Here is an 18,311-nt window from a genome sequence, read left to right on the forward strand (position 1 = left end):
AATGATAAGCGAAGCTTAAACAAATGGAGTGCCCTTGCTCTTGTTCAAGTCAGCGAGGAGGCCAACAATACCGTTCTCAAAGAACAAACAATGCATCAGGAATGGAGGGTTAAGGCCATTACAAACCTAAAATCTAATAATGTTCAGAGAGCAAAAAGCTAAGAGGCTTGATCCATTGGACCTTAGTTGTCAAAGAGCCTTTGCGCCTTTGCCTTTGCGCATCTTGCGCCGTTGTATTGTGAGCCTCTTAAAACGCTATTTTCCTGGCCTCTACATGGAAGCACTGAGTTTGGCTGGGGCTCAACGTGACCAAATCTAGCTTTAGAATATTCGAACCTTTTTTTTATATTTTGAAGGACCAGATTGCCGTTGATTTTTAAAAAAGATACAAAACAATATCACAACTTGCGCAAAAACCCGACAAGTATTGATATGTTTCGACCAAGATTGCAATAACTAAGAGGGATAACTGGCGTCCTCACGTCAGCAAGACACTGAGGTGTGTTTTAACTTTTAATACTGACCCATATTGATTTGAGAGGAGATTTTATTTGAACTCTATTTTGCATATTTGCTGATTTCCAAATTTTTGAAAACTTGCTCAACATGTTTTGATTCCGACTCTCCCAAAAATACCTTATTAGTTGGGCTAGAGTAATGTTACCAGTAACGCATTGCATTTCTGCAAAAGCAACGGTATTGGTAAAGGAACGGTGTTCAGCCCTGTCGTTACTGTCACTTCGTCTTCGTCGCAAATGCAATGACTAATTCCTGCACTGCTATAGTTCTTTGACTGCAGCATTGGTACGGGGGATTGGGGAGAATTTATTGAAAACTTCAATGTTCGTTTCTGAGGGTTTCGCCTTTTTTAAACCCTGAAATGGCACAAGATCGTCTAAAAAGCAACCGTATTGGGAACAGGACGAGGTTTTAGTCCTCCTGTTATTGTTACTTTTTCTTTTTCAGCAAGGGAAAATAAAAATATTGAAATGTGTCCTCACCAATTGTTTTAAAAGTTCTATCTCAAATCTAGTAACTTATTTGCTACTTTGGGTACTGGCAGGTTATCAATTTACTATTTTTGTGACAAATGGCATCACTAGTTGCTTGACAAAACCCGTAAGTGAGCCTCAAAATGTAAACCTGATTTTCCTCTTGTCAAATCAGTGAAATAGTTATGTTAACTTTTTTCTAACCATAAAAAGTAAGACAAAAAAAAATTCAGTAAAAGATCATAAAGTGGTTTTTTTCTGCAAATAAAACGGCATCGGTAACTGCAACGGTAATGTGTTACTCATTACTTTTTTTAACAAGTAACGGTAACGGTAAAGCACTTCTTCGTTTTTCGGTAATGGTTCAAGCCCAGAAAATATGAATTATAAATTTACCGCCCTGCCAATAGGTCTGTTTTTTTTAAGTTGCTGACGCTCACAATGCCTTTTTAGGCATAAGAGGCACTAGAAGTGCATTTTTTCAGGCTGAAAATGAGGTCTCTAGCTCCCAAAATGGACCCACCCGGTCCTTGGTTTCCTTTGATCCACCAAAGGGTTTGGTCACCATGCTGCTTGCTTGGGCTCCTGCTGCTGCTGCTGCTGCTACTGCTGGTGCTGCTGTTCTTGTAAGAGAGATGTTCATTGGATTGGATTCGGATATTCTTGGCCGAGTCAATCGAGTCCCATGAGGAGTGAGGAACTTGTGTCCATTGAGCCTTTGATTCAGCCTCTGAATCAGTCTAGCCCCGTCAGGTTCCCTAGGGCGTGTAGACCAAAGACGTTCGTAGCGTAAGTGACCCACCCACCCGCTCAAAGCTATCAAGCAAGCAAGCAGGCAAGCAAGCAGGCACTCTCTACCCATCCGTGCCAAGAAACATGGTCGCCCAACCACCATCCGTACGAGCCTGCGCGATACGTAGCCTCCGATCAGAGTAGCACAACCACCCACCCTCGTGGCAAAACTCCTTAAAAACCCCAATTGTTGACGGGTGCGGATGACTGTGCGATTCATCCCTCCCTGACATGGGACCCTGACAGTGCGGCTGACCCCATTTCCTTTCTTGCTTCCACTACACCTTTCAATACACCTTCCAACAAACACGTCAAGCCGTCTGTCGGGGTTTGGCTTGGTAGACACTCCTCCGTCTTCTCCTCTAGCTTCCCCGGCCTTCTTGTTTCCCGCCTTTTCCTCCTCCTCCTCCTCCTCCCCCTCCTCCTCCTCCCCCTCCTTCCAAATCAGACTCTTCGGGCTGGGCCTTTGATTGGATTCGGTTTGGCCATCCATTCCTGTGAGTGAGTGAATGAGTACGGACTTGGAATGAGTGCGTTCTTTGGATTGGGCTTTTTCGATCTTGCATCCCGCTCTTCGGAAATCGATCGATCAACCATCCATCATCCACCGATCATACAAATCTCATCGATATCATTGGTGGCGTGTGCACTTAATCAGGTTAGGACACTGTCTCAAATCTCAATCCTCAATCCTCAGTCCTCAGTCCTCTGTCCTCTGTCCTCCATCAAGTCAAGCCTGGGGTTAGGTTGGGGCTAATGGGTTGTACGTTCGCCCCTGTCCGGACAGGGCAGCAGGGTGAGACGGACTCAGCCATCACCGTGCGTGTGCGCCATCCAAGGCATTAGTGTGGAAGATGAGTTTGACACGGATGTCAAGGTGATCAAGGTGATTGGGGGTGGGATTTCGCCTCCTCACTCTGGCCGTATGGGGTGGTGGGCATCGCTCGGCTCAGTTCGGTCCTAGGCGACCGCTTCCGAATGTTCGTTCGGACATTTCAGCCGTGGAGCCGACGCGACCTAGATGGACCTGAGCGGCATCGGCCCAGCCATTGGGTCGGTTGAGGAGGTGGGGGTGGGATGGGTGGGGATAATTTCTGGTAGATGAGAGTGACTGTGGCCAGGCAGGGTCAGAGGTGGGATCTTTTTCAGCTCAGCCTGCGGCCATACCCCGCCCCCGCCTGGATCGTGATTCAACCAGTCCGATGCGAACATTCTCTATGTGCGGTTGTGCCCATGGCCTCCGTCCTGAATCCGCTCCCGCTTCCATTTCTTGGAGTACTGGACTGAGTTGGCAGGATAAATGAGAATGATGCGGGGCAAAGTGTAATGGGCATTACTTTATTGAACATTTGGCAGCCTCGAGCGATAGCGATAGGCCAGTTGCCCTGAGTGCAGTGAAGGACGTTCAATACATGAGCGGTCGGCCGCGAGGTCGGGGTACACCTTGCGATGAACGAGTTGACGGGTGAACTCAGTGGGCCTGACCTTGTGTCAATGCCAATGATGAGGAGCCCCCGTTCACTCGCCATCGCCCAGGACATTGATCACCCGGTGGTGTGTTTTAAGGCCGCTCGCATGACCCGGACTTTCCCTAATTTTTTTGTTCCAGCTTTTCGTTTAAGTCTCAGTGTGCACGACGAACCCCCGTAGCGCCATGGCTGACAGCCCCACCATTAGCTTGACCGAGGATGACCCCCTTCACTCGCATCCGGGCGAAGAGAACATCCTAGATGACCTCTTGCAACAAAGCAACGAACATGAGAACATGTTTGACGATGACGACAAAAGGGAAGACGACGACGGCGAGGAAGACGATGAGCCTGGGAGGGATGATGATGATGATGATGATGAGAGAGGAGATATAGACCAGACAAACTCGGTTCACGCCGCTGCCAAGCGTTGTGAGGGTGAGCAAAAGCGCCAAGAGGAGGACCAACGGAGGCTGGATGAAGCCGGTGAAGATATCTCGGATGAGGAACTAGCTCACGATGATGATGATGGTCATTGCACTGACGAGGGTGATGGCGACCACGGGGCGGAGCGATCATCGACTCAGAAAAACGCCAACACTGCGCCCGATTTGGAGCCCACCGACGTTCACAGCGACATTTCTGATAGTGACATGGACGACGAAGCTCCTCGAGGTAAGGAGGCCGACGACTCCATCACCAAAGCCAAAGAGGATAAGATGAGCGGTGCTGAGCAATCGTCTTCTGCGCCATCCACCTCCTCGGTGGTCACACCTGGCCCTAACACCGGGGAAGAAAGCCAGAGTGAAAAGACCGAGGCCAAAGAAACCACTTCGCCTCTGGCAAAGCCAGAATCCACTACTCCACCTCGAAAACGATCTTGGGAAAAAATCGAACCCCCAGCTAGTTCTGACCCCGAACCTGACGAGTCCTTAGATGGCCGAGAAGATACGGAGGACAGAAGGAAAAGTGATGCAAGCAAGAAGAGCGGCTCGGGCAAATCATATGACTACGCTACCAAGTTGAATTACTTGTTTCGGGATGCTCGCGTTTTCCTTGTTAAGAGCAACAATGGGGAGAACGTCGCCTTGTCCAAAGCCAAAAGTGTTTGGAGCACGCCCCCGGCCAACGAAAGTCGTTTCAACCAAGCTTTTTTGGAATCTCGCAACGTGCTCCTCGTGTTCTCCATTAAAGAGTCGGGTCGGTTTGCTGGTTTCGCTCGAATGGCCTCAGGATCTCGTCGAGATGGACCCTCCGTGTCTTGGGTTCTCCCACCTGGTGAGTCAACCACTAAAGAACCTCCACATTGTAACAACATCTAATCCAATACTTGTAGCAAGGCAAAGTTGGCTTTAATTGACCAAATCTCTCTCCAGTGGACTGGATTTTGTGTTTCTTCGAGTATTTCCAGAGTTGTTCGAGAGTTGTTCTTATTTCTTAGTTCGTTTGAAATTCAAGACCGATTGTTTTCTTGCTCCTTTACCGCATCTGTATCAGTACCTTTAAATGTAACCTTTTGGAGCTGAATGTAATTCTAGCCCTCTAAGAACTCTGTCGAGTTTGACAGGCAAGTCGAACATGATTGCGACCCCAATTTTCTGGTCATGAATACGTTTCTTTTGCGCAGGATTGTCTGCGAAAGCTTTAGGAGGGGTGTTCGAATTGGACTGGGTGTGTCGGAAAGAGCTCTCTTTCCAACGCTGTCAACACCTGACCAACCCGTGGAACGAAGGCAAACCTGTTAAGATTGGCCGCGATGGCCAAGAAATCCAACCTAGTACGTCAAATCACCAAATGGTTCCGATGGTTCGATTTGTTTCGCTTTTTTGTAATGCTTGCCAAATATTTCGACCATTGCAGATGTGGCATTGGAGTTGTGCCGCTTGTTCCCAGAAGATCAGACCATTGACATGACCCCGATTCTAAGGAAGTCCAAAGAATCCGCCCGAAAGCAACGAGCCAAATCGATCGACGAAAGGTCGAGGGCGATTCCCAAGACCCGACCACTAAGCGCCAATAGGGGACCACTACCCCGTGCCATACATTCGAATCGTTACGACGAGCAGGGAGCCTCACCGCGGATGATGAGCCGTAAACGCCACAGGATGGATGAGCGGGATATGGATTTGGGTTCCATGAAAATGGCACGGCCACGTTCATCTCCGTATGACGAACAACGATCCTCCCCATATTCCAGGGACTACCATCCTCATGCTCAGCACCAATACCAACAATTCCTCCCCTCTTCCTCTTCCAACTCGAGATATCCGCGAAACGGAAGCACCAACCACCGCCACGATCGAGATCGAGGTGGTGGGGGAGGAGGATCCACGCGAGAAAGACCCTCGTCATCCTCAGTATTGCACGGAGCGCATGGACCAAGGTTATCCTCCTATATGATGGCATCTAATTCCTCCCCACTCGTTCAGCGATCGTATTATGGTTCAGTGGGCTCCTCACGGGGTGACCGTGATCCTCCGTCGAGACGGGAAAGTCGTCGTCATGACGAGTATGTCGATTATGCCCCTGAGCGTGGTCATCGAGGATCGAGGCAGTTTGAATCTCGAGGTAGCTATGCCGAGAGTGGCAAGGTCACTCGGCGAGTTTATGCACGACGATAAGGATGAAAATGATGATAAAAATAACGATAAAAAGCCTCCAACATGAGTTAGGAAGCCTCATGTGGTTCACTCAATAAATGGAAAATGTCGACTAAAGTGATGAATTCATTTTGCGTTTTCATTAGCCACCAAATGAGTGAATACGTAACAATTAATAAGTAAAATAATAACAAACATTAATTCTCCATGAAGCCAATGGTTCACACCAAATTGGACCGTCATCACAAACGGAGTCTTTATTCCATTCGGGTTAGCTTTCCCTCTCCGAAGAGGAACAAACAAGTGCGGTCCACAGCCAGAGACAAGATCACGTCGAGACAGAGGACACCGATGAGCAAATTGCGGAACTGGAATGAAATACGCCACGCTGATCGAATGTTCAAGTTCGACTAGTTCAACAAACGTTACCTCATCTGGAAAGTCTATAATAGCGAATTGTTCGGTGAGCTCCGGGATCCAACCCAAGGCTAATATGGCGATGAAGCTTGCCGTTCCACTCAAACTGTAGAGTAAAGCACGGTTCTCTCGCAAAGACTCCATGTAAGGGTGACCCTAAAAGATGGGGAAATGAATTGGAATAAAAAGGTGATTCTTACCGCAAGGATGGCGTAATCTTACTCGATAGTTAATGGCAAATGTTGCCAATTGAAGCGTCATTGATATCATGTACACAGTACTGTTTAATAACGTGGGCTCAAAGTCCTTTTCCAAATCCGGGAATTCTTCTTTCCTAAAGCGCATGAGAATGCAATCATTATCGACTCCCTCATTGACTGAAGGTGTTTTTTAACTCACTTGGGCTCTCGACGATAAGCTTCTTGAACGAGGAACACAAGGCATCCAAAGTGAACAGCAAATTGCAATAGAACCGTGCTAATTGTGTACAGGTTGAAAATGTTGGGCAGAGGTCTCTGCTTGGATAACGTCTTCAAGGGCTTAGACCGAGAAATGAACAGAAAGCACGAGGCCAACAACATGCCCTGAAGAGTTGCTTGCCCATCCGAGAACTTGACGCCTTCCAGATAGAGCACAGACTGGGAATAGGCCAAAATCAGGGCATTTAAGGCCAAGATCTTGAACATTTGAAGCGTCGTCACTAGGGTGCATCGGCCTTGCTTGATGATGTGGTTGATGGCCGATATCGAAGATAATTTGGCGGTGAACGGAGCTGCGATGGACGCATCGCCCAATTTGACGATTTGCGCCTGATCTGCTTCCTCCATTTCCTTCAGCATCTTTTGAAGCTGGGCTTGCTGCTTCATGATCTTTTGCTCTCTCGTAGTTTCCGTAGGCCTTCGAGCTATCTTACCCGACTTGGTGAGTTTCTCTAGTTTCCGCTCAGCCGAGTTTGGACTGTCCTCTTCTTTCTTTTTGGGCTTATTGTGACCCTCAGGTTTGTCGGGAATGTTCGACAATATTGCGACCCCTTGAATTTATAATTGACACCCTCGGGTTGAGGAGGAACAGGGTCAATAAAATCCGTCAAACTACTCACCAACATTGGCGTGTTTTAGTGCTCCAACGTCATTGGTTCCGTCTCCACACATGAGAGTTACGTATCCTAAGCTTCTCAAGGTAGTAATCACAAACTCTTTTTGTTTCGGAGCCACTCGAGCAAACACTTTCACGTGCGGCAAAAGGGCATTCAGGAGCTTGGTCTCCGTTTGGAGGAACGACAATCCTTCGCCCGTGACGCAAAGATCGTGGTTATTGGTCAAGCTGACCCAAGCTTCATTCCGCCGATTCAGCTTGCCCAGGATCAAAACTGGAAGCTCTTTGGTTTGATCGACACTCTGCCAAACCCAAACAGAGCCACCATTTGTGGGGGTCAAGATCAGGGTCGATTTGGTTTTCATGAAGCGAAGTTCTCTTGCCACGTGGCACGCCGTCAGAGGATTGTCCCCGGTGATCATTGTGACCTATTAAAATACCAAGAATGTTACTGTGAACAATAAAGTTGGACACCCGTAGTCGGTTGTTGAGCTCACGTGATGGGAGGCATTGAGGATCTCTTTGATGACAGCCTTGGAGTCTTTCTTCAAGGGACAAGAAATGATCACAAACCCGGCAAAACGAAGACCAATCTCCAGTTGATCTCGAGACATTTCCCGGACTTGTTGGTGACTCAAGGAGCCCAATTCCTTGATTCCCAGAGCCAAAACGCGGGCCCCTCTTCGCGACAGAGAGATGTACGTCTCGTCGTAATCAGGAGGGATTGACGCAAACATCTCTCTTAAGGTCTCAGGAGCTCCCTTAACCGTAGCCAGATACAGTGTTTCCGAGCTGCCCGTGGGCGTGTAGCCACAGATCACGGACATTCGTTTCAAAGCCGACGAGAAGTGGTGGCGATGAAAGATTTTCAAGCCCGGAAATCGCCCGCGTTTAGGAACTACGGCTTCGCCTGAAACAAGAACGAGGGTGATTCAAACTCGAAGAAGGCAATGATAGGTCGCGTTTCACGAACCTTTAGTCAAATTCCAATCAATGGCCGTCAGAGTGGCTTTTTCGAGAGGATCACCCACCAAACCGTCGTCTAATTGGACCAAAGAGTGACACGTAGCCAGGACTTGAACACTCTCGATGGGGGCTGCATCAATGGGCTGAACTTCCGAGGATCCGTTGCAACCGGCCACGCCTTCAACCACTAGGTTATCACTCGTGAGGGTTCCAGTCTTGTCAAAGCAACACACCTCCACCTTGCCAGCGAATGGAATACGGAACGGTTCCGTGCAAAACACTCGCAATTTGGCCAATGAGATGAGCGAGGTGTTCACGGCCAAAGACAGCTCTATCGGCAGCTCGGGGGGAACGACGCTAGTTAAAATGAGGGTGCATTCCAAAAAGAGCTTGTACCGATTTCGATTCGGATCCTCGGTGCCTGAAAGTAAACGCCGAGCCAATTTTTGGTGGTCAAGGACTAGATGACTATCCACATTCGTTTCTTGTACAACACTAACCCTTAATCCACACGTACGAGGACGCAGCAATGGCGAACATGAGCAAGAACACGATAAAGAAGAAGGTCTCAATGTTATTGGCAGTCACCCGTCGAACACCGAATAAGATTGTTCGTAAGAGTTTGCCTTGCGAAGTGTTGAATCCCGTGCGCAACACATAAGCCACACAACCGTTGTCGGGGGCTCGCAATCCGGTCACGGTTTTGGCCGGCGGTGTATGTTGGACGACTTTGGTACCACCATACAAGATGTGGAGTTTGCCATCCGTCTCGTCCTCGAAATGGCCACCCCCATCCACATTCTCCAAGGCCTCCTTCATTTGAGGCACGGACTCCCCGGTGAGCATGCTCTCGTCCACAATGCAGGGTCCACGTAAAAGCAGTAAGTCGCAGGGCACAAGGTTGTCTTCAAGAGAGCGACCAATGGACACGATATCTCCGGCCACCAACTCATGGGTCATGACGGGTCGCCATCGCGAATTACGGTACGTTTGAATAAGGTAGGGTTTATTACCCATTTTTCGGATCTCGGACATGTTCTTAATTTGTTGTTTGACGAGTGTACACTCGAACACCACCAACATGAATAAGGTGAAGAGCGAATAATACCAGTACTCGTCCAGACACCACAATCCCACACAAAACACTTGGAACACGAAGAAGGGCGCCGTGGCGCGCTCTACGAACAGCTCCTTGAAGGTCGGGATGGTCATGTCCACGCTAAAACGGCAAACTCGCCGATTAGTCTCGGAACACCCTTAAGATTGACTTATGGTGGTTGTTTGTCATTCTTACTCATTACGACCGAGGTCGGCCTGGACCGTGGCCAGCGCTTCGGGCGTTTCGAAGCCTTTGCTCTCCAAATAATACTTGTAGGAATGGTTGGTGGGAAATTCCGTTCCCCGAAATAGGTGCTTGTCCGCGTCCCAGGTGTATTTCAGCTTTTGGAAAAGCATCCAAGTCCGGGCGGATCCCTCGGCACTGAGTCGCAATCGCACCAACTCGCTGGATCCATTGTTGGGTTGGGGTACGACTTTAGCCACGGTTGCGGTGGATGGGTCCTGCACCTGTGACAGACACAGAAGAAACGCTCCAGTCAGACGCTCCAAGTCGGCTGGTATTCCAGCTGATTAGTGGGATCACACTTACCCGAGCACACGTCAAAAAGGTCAGACAATCCACGGACCAATAGCACGTCAGACAAAGCAGGATCTGCAATAAGCCTAGGCCGGCCAAGATGAGCATGGCCGCTTCCCAAGGCAAATCAGGAGCTGGGCCAACCACTGAGCCGGGGTCGGAGTCGGGTTCAGCCACTGCCTGGAGTTGTCCGGTCCATCCGAAAAGCCAAGCGTAAGCCCAAAGGGCATAGGCTACCAGGAAGGGACCCACGTGTCCGTGAAGCGCCCAGTGGCGTTCTCGATACAGCCCGATCCATTGGACCAACTCGTCGCCGGGGGAGATCAGCATGACTCCTGCCCAAATGGCAATCAGCCAATCACTCACTGCCCGCCCGCTCAGCAGTGGTGACGCTTCCCGGTCTGGTCTTCACGCTCAGAGCCTCAACCGTGGCAATGGGGCTGCTTAGGCTGCTTGGGCTGCTGACCTAGGGAGGGAGTCCCAAACCACTACCACAATGGCGGGTAGGATGCGGTTCGGAGTGAACCGAGATGGGACTGGCGATTGGACGGGCCTGGGCGGGCCTGGGCGGGCTGGCCTCTCGCCCCTCCAACCAGATGAACCAGATGAAACAGATCCAACAGCCAAAAAACAGGTGGAGGACGACGGCCGGCAATCCCTTGAGCCTGGCTTCGGTTCTTGGCCAACCTCTTGTACGTGAGATTGGTCTGTCTCGGGGGTGGAACAGGGAGGATCGTGCCGCGAGGGACGGACCGGCTCGGGGGACAACAGGGGCCACGCCCACTCGCCCCTGGGAATGAGACAGGGACTGGTCCAGAGGGACGGGTATGGCCACGTAGGGACAGGGCTAGCGAGTGTCAACCCAAGTTCCGGTTGTCCTCAGGCCTCAGAAGCTATGAGTATAATCATGGGCGTGTTAGGTTGGTGGAGGGCGGGTCCAGTGGTGCTGATTGGCCACGACGTACTCGTCCCGAGCGTGTTGTCAACTAACCTGTGGGCGGATATGGTCGGGGAACAACACAACAGCAGCTTACCAGGCCAGATTGCCAGTTCCGAACTTTGGGGACATGCCCTCCTTGTCAGTTGTCATCGTTGTCAAAGATGATGGACATTGCCCTCTAGACATGCAGAAGAAACAGGCAGGCCGGTTCCTCAGTCCGCTGCCTCTAGCTGCGCTCACTTACTCTTCCACTCACACGCCGACTCACCGAGTCAGTTGGTGGGGCTGGATTTGTTCAATTTCCATTGGGCCAAGGGGCAGGGCTCAGACCGGCTCAGATCACAGATCATGTAATGACTAAATGTCGCATTGGCCCGACCTCAGTCCAGAGGAACATGGATTTGGTGTCAACAACTCTGTACACCAAAAAAAAGGAGGGTGACTGCCTGATCAGTACCAACAACTTACAATCGTCTGGTCTTCAACGAATGCAATCAGTGACAAACACACTCAGAATCCAGCCACGCTGGCCGATGAAAAAGCATGAGTCATTGTACACCAAACATTATGTTTCAGCTGATGAAGGCAAATGTTCGCATTTTTCCTCGCGCTACGCGAGGTCTAGTCATTATATGGTCTCTAGCTCAGACCAATTCACCGGCTTCAAACAATCTTCCAGTACGGCTGGACTGACTGACTCTCGCGTCACGTCCGGAGCACAGAGATCTAGAGATTACTGATGTGTACTGATGTGATCAATCTGCCTGCGCCTCAATCTTTCAAACCAGTACTGCCAAGTTTGATCCAAGCTGGATTTTTTTAGGTCAGGGGAACGTATATTTTCTGACCAAAAACATCCAGTTTGGATCAAACTTGGCAGTACTGGTTTGAAAGATTGAGGCGCAGGCAGATTGATCACATCAGTACTGACCCGTGTGAAGCAAGCACCAAAAGGGGAAAGTATATCCGGCTGCTTTACTTGCCCAAGTAGGAACTTGCCCAAACTTGGGTTTGTACACAGACACTTGAGGGGAAAATGGTGTGGCCAAACTTACGCAAGAAATTTTATACCAGGGCAAATTAAATCAATTTATACAGGAAAAGCAATAAAGTGCACCAACAGTGAGGCAGTAATGTGGCTTTGGTTCAATGACTGGTTTGTTTCTGGCAATCTGAATTTAGTTACGCACAAAAAATCCTCATTTTGGGGTTTTCCTCAGCTAACCGTCTGGGCTCCCTACATTAGCAACGAACTCTGCTTGTGTTAAGCTTGCCCAAGTTCTAGTGCTTGGCCAAGCTTTGCTTGTAAACAAGTAGTACTTGGGTGTCTGTGATGACTTGCTACTTGCCCTTTTCCCATCAGTACTAGAGATCCGATTGGCAGCTGATGGGAGCCAAAGGGTTGTGCCTCCGACCCAAGGCCCTGTATCAGGGCCCCAGTTGGGCCCAAACAAGAGGACTAAAAGCCCAAGATACAAAGCGCAATGTTAGACAAAAAACTTTGGTATTCATCAATTGTATTTCACCAAACATAGTTGTCTACTTTTGATATAGAGAGGTGACCAAGTGAGTGACCAGCACCTTTTTGTGGAGAGTAGCTCAGGGGAGTAATAGATGATAGATACAACAATAGCAAGGCACCCAAAGGAAATTGGCCATTAATCAAACCAATGTTGGTAATCAGGCCAATATTTATGATTTCTAAACAAATATTGATAAACAAAACATCAAATGCCCATCAAAATAAATTGGTAAGGTATCAAGCCAACGTTGGTAAGTAGAAGAAATCATTAATAAACTCTAACCCAAAAACCATTAGCACAAATCTTTAAAATTCATTAACCCAACAAAAACATAAGCACAAAGCATTGAAAACACAGTGAAAAAACATATTTTCAGAAGCATCAGCAAGGTATCATTGATTGAAAGAATGAATCATAAACTTTCAAAACTCATGATGACTCTTAAGAAACTTTCTGAATTATACAGTACATTGCATGCACTACTAATCTGCAGTGATTTCAAGGAAAGAGTAGCATCCCAGGTGGATGACATCATTTGGTTTACTACGGTAGGGGTCAACCTTTGAGGATAGGTTGTGAAATAAGGGGATTTCGGCTAAATATTACATTCTAGATATTTTTAAATATCTGCTTTTAGCGGTCAAAAAAAAATGATCAAACCATGGCTTCATGAAAGCTTTTATATAATTTGATCTAGTTTGATGAAGAAAAATTTGGTTTATAGAGTCATGCAAATATACTTTTTGCAACTTGTAATCAGTCAATGTAAAATTCTAATGACCTCCTTTCTGGATTGTATATCAATCAATAATCATAATTTACAAATCACTTTTAGAAACTATGACATTGAAACAAAAAACAAACCTTTACAGACAGAAGCAATGACTTATGTAACCTAAAACTAACTCTCAACCAAAAGCTAATAATGGGTTTTTCTTATTTGTTGACAATAACATTAATCTCTAGTAAAGGGGATAGGATATAACAAGAACTCTCAATTCGTAATAATTTAGAACTTTTGTCTTAAAAAATGCAAAGATAAAAGAGCTATTGAAGATGGAGGGAATACATAAGCACGCAATTGGTGATATGTTTGCATTCTATTTCTTACGAACGTGTACTTTTTTACAAAAAGGTTTGAAAAAAAAAACAGGTAGTAGAGTTTTTGACATTAGTCATTGGCCTTAGTCATCAGTAGGACCGGCCAAAAAGTGCATTCGGAATATTGTGCAAATATCTTTTTCAGCAAATTTATTGCATTTTTAATGCAAATTTGCTGTCAATAAAGACCAAATTTATCTGCAAACTGTGGCCGGCCCTAGTCATCAGACACCCAATCCAGTTTAGACTCCAAATGTGGAATATTGTCATGGTGCAGGACCAGTTGCCCGTACCAATGGCAGGGTATCTCATTAGTAGGGCTGGCCAAAATTTGCATATAAATATGGTCTTTATTGAATGGAATATTCAATGGAAAGGAAAATTCTGTCATAACAATTCTTAGGAACATAATTTGAACCTACTATACCTGGAGAGGAGAGGCTAGTTGTAGTACCGTATTGGTAGAGCATCTGCTCTCCAATTTGCGACTCCTGGTTTGATCCACGGCTAACCAAGTTCAAGCTCTTTTTGCAATATTTACATTACAAAAGAGTTGCTTTGACAGCTTAAATGGGCAAACCTGTGGTCATTCCTGAGGGTGAGCTAATAGTTTATGTTGGTTGTGACATCAAATTGGGAATATCCCTCAATTGGGATACATATTATTAGATGGCAAGCCAAGTGAGGGAGATGCCATCTGACGTTTTAATAAGCAAACAAACCTGGGAGCAGATTTTTGCAGTGTTCAAGCTGCCTCTCAGACTAAACAGCTGGACGAGCATCTTTCTTTATATATGCATCTCTATATATCTCTATATATTCTCTATATATGCATATTTCTTTAACATTTCATGGTAAATAGATACCAGAGTTCTGCAACAGCATATTGATAATGCCACAGTGAAACTATTATGCAACATTTTTGTTATTGAGATTATGTTTCATTACATGTTAGAGATGTTTTCATTTCAAGTTTCCTGAAAATGATCGCAAGCCAAGTCTTTTCACATTATACCCCTCTGAAACATGTTTAGATGTGTCTGACTTTTAAAGGAGATGAATGTTGGACGAACAAAGTGCGTCCCCACCTTTAATACAGTGAATCTCCAAAAATTGCCATGAAAAAGAGACAGAGCTATTCAAAATGGAAGGATGGAATATATGTCCAGGCAGTTGTTAATATATATGTAACCTATTTTGGACTTTCATGTCAAACAAATTTCTAGAAAAAATGAGGAAAACTTTAAATTGCACAATTTTCTCTAAATAGATGTCAAGAAAAGCGCTTGTTTGGAGAGAAACATAAGAAAAACCAGCTACGTATGCAAAAATTAACATTTAAAAACAAAAGATCAGGCTATTGTAAGCCTTATTATACAGTACAATGAGTAAAACATTGCATGTGCATCGCTATATCCAGTTTTTCGGCATTTTTTATGTTTCTAGACGCCATTCACCAACAGTTTAATGTAACATTTTTTTATCCCTTTGAACACCTCTCAAAATCAAAAGATTTATTTTTATATCTGACTTTTTAGATGTGAAGGATGTCCAGGAATGAGTCATAAGAACTGGCGAAAAAATCGAGGAAAACTATGGGCATAAAGCGCAAAATTGAAATAAAAACGCGAGATTTAGAGACTCTGACGGTGGTCTAGCAGTAGCAACGGGCTATCAAAATTGTCCTGGTGGCATTTTACTATTGCATTATTTTTTGGGGGTGACTTTGAAGCATGAAACTTTGATAAATGGACTTTATTCCTTGACAGAATTGAATAAGAAATTCTTAATTGACGTAAATCTATTGCTGAATTAGATCAATGTCGATCAACAAATGTTTGTTTGGTCGTTTTATAAACTTGCTGCATTGTGGCAAAATTGACTGGTTTCCATTCACATCATTTCAGGCTTGACTTTTCCTTGTTTAGGGTCAGATTAACATTCAAACGTCCTTTGAGACCAACACACATTTTTGTCATTTTTCGAATTTAGAATCGTGATTTTACCATATATTGCAAAGTAAAGAGTTTAATCGTCACGCAAAAGTACAAGGTTAACCACATAAAACCGGGCACGAAAAAAGCAAATTTTGAAAAAAATATGGCTTTAATTGAAAACTTTATTACATTGGCATTTTAGCCTGGACTATATTATAATTAGAAATTTTAAAATTATTCGACATTATAGCCTATTACGGACTACGGCTTGGAAACGCCCTTTGGCCAAGGGGCAAGTTTTTTGGACCAAATCTTCAGAGATTTCATCCCATGCTGCCTTCAATGCCGTTGTCAGAGCCCCAACATTCGGAGAGTTTTTGTCTCCCACCTTCTTCTCTAAAATTGACTAAACAGAAAAATCCATAGGGTTCAAGTCTGGTGAAGAAGGAGGCCAAACGTTCTTGTCCCAAAATTGGCTTTACACCAAGCCTTGGTTCTGTTGGAGGTGTGAGATGGGGCTCCATCCTGCATGAAACAGTATCCGTGGTCCCATTGCTGTTCTCTGATCCAAGGAAGGACATGGGTCTCCAACATTTCAAGATAGACGTCGGTATTAACCTTGACACCCTCAGGTATAACCACAAGAGGAGTTTTTTGACCATCATCAGATACCCCTGCCCAAACCATGACATGAGCAGAGTGTTGGCGGACAAAAACGGTTCTGAGACTTACAGGGATGTTCTCAATGTTGGCTGCGTAAATCCGGTCGTTTTGACGATACCAGGACTTCTGGACAGTGAATATTTTCTCATCACTCCAAATGATAGATGGCCGCGGCGCAGGGGTAAGGAACTTTTTTATTATCCGTTCTCGGACAAGCCTCTTGACAATTGTTCCATCAGATAGGACTTGCCTTCGTTGGAATTTGAAACATTTCTTCTTCAAATCATAAATGACGACTCTCCGGAGGCTCGTGGTGGATACTTGGAGCTCCTTGGACATCTGGGAAATGCTCCCGTTGGGGATTTTGATTCAACCGTTGTCTCACAGTATTGATGAGAGCTCGGGTTCGCACTGGTCCTTGATCATTCCAGTCTTTTTGAATCTTGAAATGACATCGTGGACGGTGAACTTGGCTTCTAAAAGCCTTTGGCAATAGCTCTTTTGGAGAGGCCTTGCTTATGAAGCAAAATAATGTTCTCTCGGATAGCTTCGGAGATTGCCATTTTTTTACGGATCAATTGAGAGTTTCAAGTTTTTTGCGAGAATGTAAGCAAATCTTGGATGAGTCATCAGTGAAATTTTGAAGAGTGGGAAATTTAAATTACGGTTGCTATATCAAATTGAATATCTGGCCGGTTTTATGTGGTTAACCTTGTACTTACTGACCCTAACATGCTTCCAAACTCAAAAATATTATTTCCTGGTTGACACTCGCTCCAGTCCAATTTGACTGATTAGAGAGGTGCTGAATTAGACTTATGCGTGACTTTTCTTAAAACGTAACGGGAACGCCATGTTTTGCCAAGCTATAAGGTGAGCGCTAAAATTATTTAAAGGAGTCCAGCAAAAGTCGGACTCACATGAGCTCTTTGATTGTTTGACTTTTTGCCGGACTCGAGTCTTTTTCGTTCCCATCAGCCCTTTTAGACCAGGCTGGCCAGGTTGTTTTCAGCCAGAGATGCTAGCTCGTGCAAAATCAAGGCTAAAAAATGCTAATTGAAATTCGAAAATGCTAGAACAATGCTACTTTTTAAGAAAAACAAATTATTCATGGTGCTCATAAAGAATTTCAGTTTCACAATTCAATTATATTTGGCACTCTTTGACAGGGTATATTCACGAAACATCTTGAAAATTGTACTTTTAGAAAAACAAAACATTTGAAAGACACAAAAATGTAAAGAAAACCTAACAGGAAAAAATGATGCAGTTGTATTTATGATATTCTTCTAATTTTGAACCCTGAGACTTAGAAGGGGACACCAAAAAGTGACAAGATTTATTTAAACAAAAATGTATTTTCAGGATTTGAGCACTTTTTTGCGTACTATTAAAATTGACCTTATCGCCAAAAAATGTTCTTCTTGGGTGAGATTTTTTTTATTCTTGCGGATTTCCTTACCGCTACCGGGATTGGAATCCCAGTAGTTCAAGACGAGAAGATTATTCATTTTACTTGACTTTTATTTATATGTAGCATCTTTTAAGTCTGATTTTTGACAAGTCTTTGACTAAAATTCCTGATAAACCCTATATTGAAGGATGGGCCGGATCCTCTAACTCTTATCCGTTGGTTGATCACATTATATATGATTTGTTTGTTTGGAGTCAGATGACAGCTCTCTCGCTCGGCCTGCATCTGTGTCCCAATTGAAGGATATTCCCGCTCTGTTGTCGCAGCCAAACGTGCAACATTAATTTTTACCAAACCCTCGGGAATGATCGCAGGTTCGCCCATTGAAGCTGTTAAAGCACCAACTTATGCTGTAATTTGAATAGTGCGAAAAAGCTTGGCTTTGCCAAGCCTGGGTTTGGAACCAGGATTCGCTAACTGGAAAGCGGATGCTCTACCAATACGGTACCCCTCTACTCTAATAATGAATGATTATGAAGTAATCAAAAGCAGGGAATTTCAGAATTTCATTCCCACTAACGTTAAGCAATCAGATATAATCCTTGCCGTTCAAGCAAAGGAATATCCATCGCTCGTTGCTACTTCAAACCTCCCTTGGAAATCTACAACATTAGGATTGACTTGATTTAACCAATTTTATGGATCGAGTTCCAAACTTGGAAATTTTACTTCCCGGAGATTTCAATCTGAGACTTGAACCCGAAGT

General features: G+C 45.4%; 2 protein-coding genes across 5 annotated transcripts; one reads left to right on the forward strand and one right to left on the reverse strand.

Moving 5' to 3' along the window:
* The first annotated feature begins 1,586 nt into the window (after positions 1–1,586).
* LOC131889030 (YTH domain-containing protein 1-like) lies at positions 1,587–5,970 on the forward strand. Of its 3 annotated transcripts, none has more exons than XM_059238017.1 (4): positions 1,587–2,442; positions 3,394–4,531; positions 4,881–5,030; positions 5,114–5,970. In XM_059238017.1, the coding sequence occupies exons 2-4, from the start codon at positions 3,439–3,441 to the stop codon at positions 5,872–5,874; spliced, it is 2,004 nt and encodes a 667-aa protein (XP_059094000.1). In that variant the 5' UTR covers positions 1,587–2,442; positions 3,394–3,438; the 3' UTR covers positions 5,875–5,970. The 3 variants fall into 3 exon arrangements, with proteins under 3 accessions (XP_059094000.1, XP_059093999.1, XP_059094001.1); XM_059238016.1 differs by having other exon boundaries at positions 1,587–1,781; XM_059238018.1 differs by lacking the exon at positions 1,587–2,442 and having other exon boundaries at positions 2,861–4,531.
* On the reverse strand, positions 5,962–11,078 carry LOC131889026 (endoplasmic reticulum transmembrane helix translocase-like). Of its 2 annotated transcripts, XM_059238010.1 has the most exons (11): positions 10,959–11,078; positions 9,980–10,860; positions 9,626–9,897; positions 8,832–9,550; positions 8,339–8,752; positions 7,863–8,275; positions 7,370–7,793; positions 6,670–7,300; positions 6,493–6,604; positions 6,283–6,426; positions 5,962–6,221 (listed from the first exon to the last, which is right to left on the reverse strand). In XM_059238010.1, the coding sequence occupies exons 2-11, from the start codon at positions 10,295–10,297 to the stop codon at positions 6,111–6,113; spliced, it is 3,558 nt and encodes a 1,185-aa protein (XP_059093993.1). In that variant the 5' UTR covers positions 10,298–10,860; positions 10,959–11,078; the 3' UTR covers positions 5,962–6,110. The 2 variants fall into 2 exon arrangements, with proteins under 2 accessions (XP_059093993.1, XP_059093992.1); XM_059238009.1 differs by having other exon boundaries at positions 9,980–11,037.
* Positions 11,079–18,311: the final 7,233 nt, after the last annotated feature.

This window comes from Tigriopus californicus, chromosome 10 (genome assembly GCF_007210705.1).
Source record: "Tigriopus californicus strain San Diego chromosome 10, Tcal_SD_v2.1, whole genome shotgun sequence".
NCBI classification, from domain to species: Eukaryota; Metazoa; Arthropoda; class Copepoda; order Harpacticoida; family Harpacticidae; genus Tigriopus; species Tigriopus californicus.